The following is a 6,659-nucleotide window of genomic DNA, read 5'->3' on the forward strand; positions in this document are numbered from 1 at the left end:
TGTGTGTGTGTGTGTGTGTGTGTGTGTGTGTGTGTGTGTGTGTGTGTGTGTGGAGTGAGGCTTAGATACTCAGGGTCAGGAGAGAGAGACGCTGCTGAATACCACAGGAATCCTCACAGGCTCTCTAGGTCACCCACAGTGCTGTCCCTCCTTAAAGGGCACCAGCCAGAGCTCAAGTCATCAGGAAGGCTGTGAGAGCAGCGGTGCCTGACCAGGATGTCCCCAGGTCCCCAGCACTGAAAAGGCTTGAAGGACGTGGCAGCCTCCACTGGTAGGTGAGAAAAGCCATCTGGTTATCAGTGAGAAGGAGCTTTGGAACTGTGCTGTGGACGGACATCTGGAGTTAGGACAGATCTACTAATTTCTATCTGAAGTCCTAATAGCCAATACTTTCCAGAGGGACTGCATGTGGAGAGACCATTCCAGAGGACATTAGGACAGAGTGAGGCACTGGGGTCATCTTCCTCAAGGAGTGCCACTGGTATCCTTACGAGATCGGACAGAAGATAGGGAAAACAAAAAGGGGGCATAGGAAGGAAGGGGAGCCCCCACTCAGAGTCTAGTTGAAGTCTTGAGCCAGATGAACAGGGAATTTTGGGAATTCAAGGAACCCTTACTATAAGACACAACTAAGTTCACTGTGGAGGCTGCCTAACTAGAAATAGGGTTCTTCCTCCATGGGAGGTATTTCCTAGAGAAATGTTAAAATTACCCCAGCCATTCTTAACACCAGAGGGTATACAATCTTGAATTTAACCTTACTCCTTTTCAGTTGTAAAACCCAAAACTTCCTGAGAATCTCACAAACAAAATTAGGAAGTTTGCTTATGGCCCACACATATTTTAACTCCCGTGTCTTATAGTAAGGATCCCTTGAATTCCTGGGGCCTTGGATTTTTGTCCGATCAGACTGCAGCCCTGTCCAGCACACCCCAGGAACCACCCTCAGACCCCATTTCCTAGAGAGAGTTCCTCAGAAGCCTGTGGAGCCATCTGACTTCAAAATCACAGACAGCCATTACCAAGACACTTGAACAGAACCTCTCCTGAGCAGCTCACTGGGGTACAAACTGTCGTTTTCGTCAGTGCCTCTCTCTTTCTCTCTCTCTAATGCCCAGCTGAAATCTGCTCAAAAACCTTTCCCTAAGCCCAGCTGCACACAGACTCAACTCTCCTGCCCTGAAGCCAAGAGCCCTGGTTTCATCTGAGCAGAGGTCCTCTGCTTCCGCTGCCTACAACACTTAAAGAAGGGGCAACCAGTACAGACACCTCCAGAGGATGACCAGGCTGGGACAGAGGTGCCCTTTACCGCCCCACCCCCACCTCTGCTTCTCCCTAATTCCGCTAAAGAGAATCCCCACCTAGAGCCAGGCATGGTGGTACACACCTTCAGTCCCAGTACCCAGAAGGCTAAGCAAGGAGGGTTGCAGGATCAAAGCCAGCCTGGGCCAGACCTGGCTCAAGACTACACTAGGAATGCTCCCACCTAGCTGTTAACATGTTAACTACCAAAGGAATTTTCTTTAGATTCCGATAACCAAGAACATCTCATGTTCTTTGTCAGATGCCACCACGGTTATTAGATCTGTCAACCAAGTCCCTGCCCAGGAGCTGTCTTCCTGCCAACTCCTCCTTTCCCTCTCTATAAAAACCCCGCTGCTCCCCACAACTGAAGTCCCCCTTTCTCTAAACCAGCTATACTTTAGACCTACGTCACAGCCCTCACTCAGGCCTCTGCTCAAATATCATGTTAGCAGCAAGCCATGCTGCTGAAGAACGGTCACTGTGCCCTTCATCCCCCGTGCCCCACATTTAATTTTCCTTCCTAGTGCTCAGGACTCAACATCACACTGGTTGCTGTCCCACCAATAATAAAGCCTCATATGCCATGTGAGCGGGTGTTTTGCGTAGCTGCCACAGCCCAGCATCCAGATGTTTGGTCTACTGTGGCGTCTGGCAGCCTCGGATGAATCTGCTGTAACAAATACCACACACAAAGTGGCCTAAACGATGTTCCGTAACAGAAAGAAACTGAAGCCACCCTCGCCTAACACTTCAGATACCAGACACTGGCTACTCATAAGCACTGATAATAACTGATCTCCACGGCCCAGCTGGTAATAATCGATCCCCATGGTCCAGCTGATGATAATCGATCCCCATGGCCCAGCCGCTCTGGTAGTCTGCTGTGTTCGGGGTGTTTCCTGGACGTCAGGGTCCTGAGCCCCATTTTCACACACATGGTGTCACTTGTCCATACATGCCTATGTCTGTGTCCAAGACTCCCTCCTTTTTTCTTTTCCTTTTTCTCAGTACTGGGGGCTAGCCTAGGGCCTGATGCATGGCGGGCAAGTGTCCTACCATTAAGCCACAGCCCTCGGCCCTCTCTCTAATTCATCAGGCCAAGGTCTCACTAAATTGCCCAGCTGGCATTAGACTCTCTGTAGTCCAGACAGTCCTTAAATCTGCCATCCTCTTGCCTCAGCCTCCCGAGTAGCTGTGGTTACGGGCCTGAGCCAACAGGCCTGGCTCAAATGTCCCCTTTCTGTGATGTTTTCTTGTTTTGTTTTTTGAGAAAAGATCTCACTATATATTTCTGGCTGGCCTAAAACCTCTTATATAGCCCACGCTGCCCTCTAACTCAAGAGTTCCACCTGCCTCTGCCTCCCAAGGATGGCATTAGACATTCTCCTTATGATAAGGGTGCCTCCCAGTGGGTCCAGCCATCACTAGTCACACCACTGCAGGCTGACCATCCCTGCAAAGCGCCTATCTGCAAATACAGTTAGATTCTGAGGACCCAGAGCGAGGGCTCTGAGAAATACAACTCAGCACAACCCTAACGGCTACTTGATCTGAATAAGTTAGTTAATACTGTTTACTGGCAACAAAATCACACTGGCCTCACTTGGGCAACGGGGTGGGGCTCCATGGCCCTGAGAAGGCACAGCCCATTCTCCACAGAGAAACTGCATAGACAAAGGGCAGGAAAATGCAGGGAAAGCCTAACAACAGCAGAGCTCTGGGGGTCAGAAACACAGGCTGAGCCTGTGCGTGGGCATGGCCATAGCTGGGTGTCAAGCTATTTCACAAGTCTCTTTTTATTTTATTCTATTTTCTTTTATGCTACAGTACTGGGGATTGAACCTACAGCCTCACATGTTAGGCCGAATTATAGTGGCAGAGAAGAAGAAACGTCATCAAAGGTCTAGGGCTATAGCAACTGGGTTCAACCGCTATCACCACGCACACCGCTGCACCATCATGGGGGTGGACTGGAGGGTGGGCAGAAAGGCAAGCCCCAGGCCAAGCACGAAACACCAGACCTTGTTTTTGGTGGGGGCGGCGGCAGTGGTGGCGGCGGCGGCAGTGGTGGCGGCGGCGGCAAGACTGCCCAAACGACAGGGTGGGATTTAGTGGGTAAAATCTGTAGCAAGAAGTGACCTTTCAAATTAAACCTTTATCCAGTGTAATCCCACCGGCAGGGGTCATATCGGGGAATAATCCTTAGGAAAATAAGGGGCTTCCCGGTTTGGACCGTTTGTCGAGGACCATTTGGATGGAAATAAGACAAGTGGGATGATGGAACCTGCCGGCTCCACTCCGGCTCCACCCCACTCAGGGCTGCAAACCCGGGCCAGGTGTGTTTACAGCGGAGCCTCTGCACATCTCCATGTGTTACACCTCCACGGCCTCCGTCTCAGGCCCTTTCAAAACGCCCAAGACACCATCTATCCAGCACCAGGACAGCTCTGGACACCAGGAAGGCAGCAGAAAGAGAGGGCCCCAGGGTGCCTTAGTTGTACCCACAGTAATAGATTAGCTCCTCAGGCTCCAGTTTCCTCTCTGGAAATAAATCTGAGAATGCCATCACTCTCCTGTACTAGAGTCAGTTAACAGAACACACTTCCTTCAGACCGCTCTGCAAGCATTAGCTCTCCTGGACGTGATGGCTAATATTGTCAACTGCCAAGACTTTTCCTCTTGGGCTGGGGCTGTCCAACCAAGGAACCTCAGGCTCTAGTACCGCCTAAAAACCCTCGGGAGTAGAGATCTGTCTAACCCACTGAGCACCTGCCTGCTGTGACATTTGCAAGTGAACGTGCCTTGCGTGAAACCAGGCCTTTCCTGGCCAATGAGCTGCAACCCCCTATCTCGCTGGAGCACCACAGCCATCTGCCAGGCTGAGCTGCGAGCCCCACACACACCCTATGCTGGGAACTGAGCCCAGGGCCTTAGGCGTGTCAGACCAGAACTGCTTTCGGGCCTCAGAGTGAGGGTATTCGGGTGGATGCATGGGGGGGGAGCACACACAGCCGCCTAGGCAGAGTACCAGGCTCAGACTGTTTGTCCTTCACTGCCCCGTCCATTCCTGGGAAAGATAAAGGGAGCACTCTTTCTCCTCAGTGGGGTTTTCTGGGGTTCCCTGACCTGCAGACTAGAGCTGGAGGAGGAATCCCCCAACTCTCTCACCTGACACTCATCAAACCCAAGTGCTGGCCAGCCGGCCAGAGAGGGCTCGCAGCCCACTGTGTGCCTAAGAATCTCTGCGGGGGGGGGGGGGTCTTCCTGCTGGGCACAACAGGTGAGTCCTACAGACGTAGTTGGAGCTCCATTTGATCCGCTTGGGTCTTCCCAGACCACAACCCTTTCTCCACACCCTAACACATACACACTCACAGACTCATATACTCACACACACGAGCGTGCACATACACACACACATACTCACACAATTAGTTTGCCTTCCATTCTTCTAGAAGTTACCAGTCAGCAACGAAAGGACCCAAAAATTACAGCACAAAAGAAACAGAAAAATTCTCAGCAGACACAGAATAATCTTTGAATAATTTAAAATTGTCAGTACACAGATTTATCAAGAAAAGGCCACTCACACAGGTGTGGTGTGCACACCTTTAATCCTAGCACTTGGAGGTAGGGACAGATGGACTGAGTTTGAGGCCAGCTTGTTCTGAGTTTCCAGGCTAGCCAGGGCTACAGACAGAGAAACCCTGTCTCAAAAAAAACCAAAGAAGAAAAGGCCACTCTCCTGTATCAACGTGATGAGTTCATGGCTCAGAAGATGCTGGAAGAGTTACGTGCGGAGCTGTGCTACCCGTGGTAAGTCTGAGGTACAGATTCTAGTTGCTCCTCTTTTCTGTTTATTTAGGTGTTCCAATCTTCACAAATTCCTTACCATAATAAAAGACAACTCTGGCCCCACCTCCACACCTTCCAAACAGGAAATGCCCCGTACCTTGTTGAGCTTGCCAAGTGAAGATATAAGATCCGCCCATTCGCTGGAGGACTCGAAGTTTCTTAAGGCCTTTTCGATCACCGAGGAGTAACTTCTGTACCTGTAGTCACTTAGCAGCTCCTGCTCCTCCGGGTCCATCTTACATTCTCGCACTGAAGGAGGGGTCTACAGGAGAAATCGGAAAATACATGAGGGAGCCGCTCCCAGGCACAAGTCCCTCTCCAACTTGGAGACCTGTGTCCACAGACTCACCAGGCAATCCAATTCAAATATTTACAAGGCTCCTAGGCCAGGCGCAATGTAAATAAAGATACAGAGCTCCCACTGTTATGGGTCCTGAGGGACACAAGTGCGCTGGGTAGAAAGAGGCAAGGATGCTAGGACCAGATCGGCCTAATGGACAACATTAACTCCAGGAGAGAAACTAGCAAAATCACATCCTACTGCTGGCTGCTAATTCTGAACGCAGAAGGGCCCTTCCATCACAAACCTAAGGATGTGTGTGCTTTCAACCAGAAAGGTTCACTTAGTGATTCAATCCTCTACAACTAAATGAGGAGACTGGGAGTATTCTTCACAAAAACCAGATAAGAGGGCTGGCTAGACGGCTCAGCAGGGAAAAGTGCTTGTTACAGGGACCAGCAACCTGACTCTGGGCCAGATGTGGAGAGCGTGCCTATGACCACAGTACCAGGCAGGAAGGCAAGAAAGTTACGAGTTCAACCTAAGATACATGTTCCTGGGGCTCATGACAGACAGACATAGGTAGACATAGGTAGATGGCAGGGAGGAGGACATGAGATGCGGTGGGGCTGGGGGTGGGGGTGGGGCGAGAAAATATAAGCTTCATGAAAACAGCTAGCCAAGCAAGACCATCTATGGTATGACTTCATTTGTATGAAATACCCAAGGCGTGCAAGCCTCTCGTGATGGTAAGCAGGTTAGGGGGTACCTGGGGTAGACCAGAAACAAACAGCGATAGGGTCATTTGAGGTCACCGAAATGAGGTTCTGGCAATCACTGCAAAACCCTGTAAATCTCCAAAAATCGCTGAATTATACACCTGGTGAATTCTGCAGTCTGTAAATTATACCCAAATTAACACTTTTAAAAACTAACCTAAGAAACCCTGTCTCGAAAAATCAAAAAAAACCAAAAAAACAAAAAAACTAACCTAAACTCTGAATTCCATCCGCTCAGCACACTCGTCCCTCATTTTCCCAATTTGCAGAAAGTGGCCCCTATGTGGCCAGGCATGTTGCTCTAGATTTCTTCCTTCCCTTGGCCTGTCACACTCAACCCAAGTCCTGCTGTCCTGGGTGCAAGCCCCTGCTCCCCGCAGGTCCCCCATTCCCATTCTTCTCCCACCCACCACATTCTCACACAGCTCTCCCAGAATCCT

General features: G+C 50.4%; 1 protein-coding gene across 6 annotated transcripts in view; it reads right to left on the reverse strand.

The window, feature by feature from the left end:
• Window positions 1-6,659, reverse strand: part of Dop1b (DOP1 leucine zipper like protein B) — a 110,492-nt gene that overhangs the window by 101,223 nt on the left and 2,610 nt on the right. For 5 of the 6 annotated variants that reach the window (XR_003378215.1, XM_026786542.1, XM_026786532.1 and 2 more), the window contains one exon: window positions 5,258-5,422. Coding sequence is in view for 4 of the 6 variants with exons in the window: in XM_026786542.1 (XP_026642343.1) it covers window positions 5,258-5,395 (138 nt within the window). In the remaining 2 variants the exon portion in view is untranslated. Of the gene's footprint in view, window positions 1-5,257; window positions 5,423-6,659 lie in introns of those variants that run through there. The other variant, XM_026786543.1, reaches the window with a different exon arrangement.

The sequence above is a fragment of the Microtus ochrogaster genome, chromosome 2 (genome assembly GCF_000317375.1).
Source record: "Microtus ochrogaster isolate Prairie Vole_2 chromosome 2, MicOch1.0, whole genome shotgun sequence".
Classification (NCBI taxonomy): Eukaryota; Metazoa; Chordata; class Mammalia; order Rodentia; family Cricetidae; genus Microtus; species Microtus ochrogaster.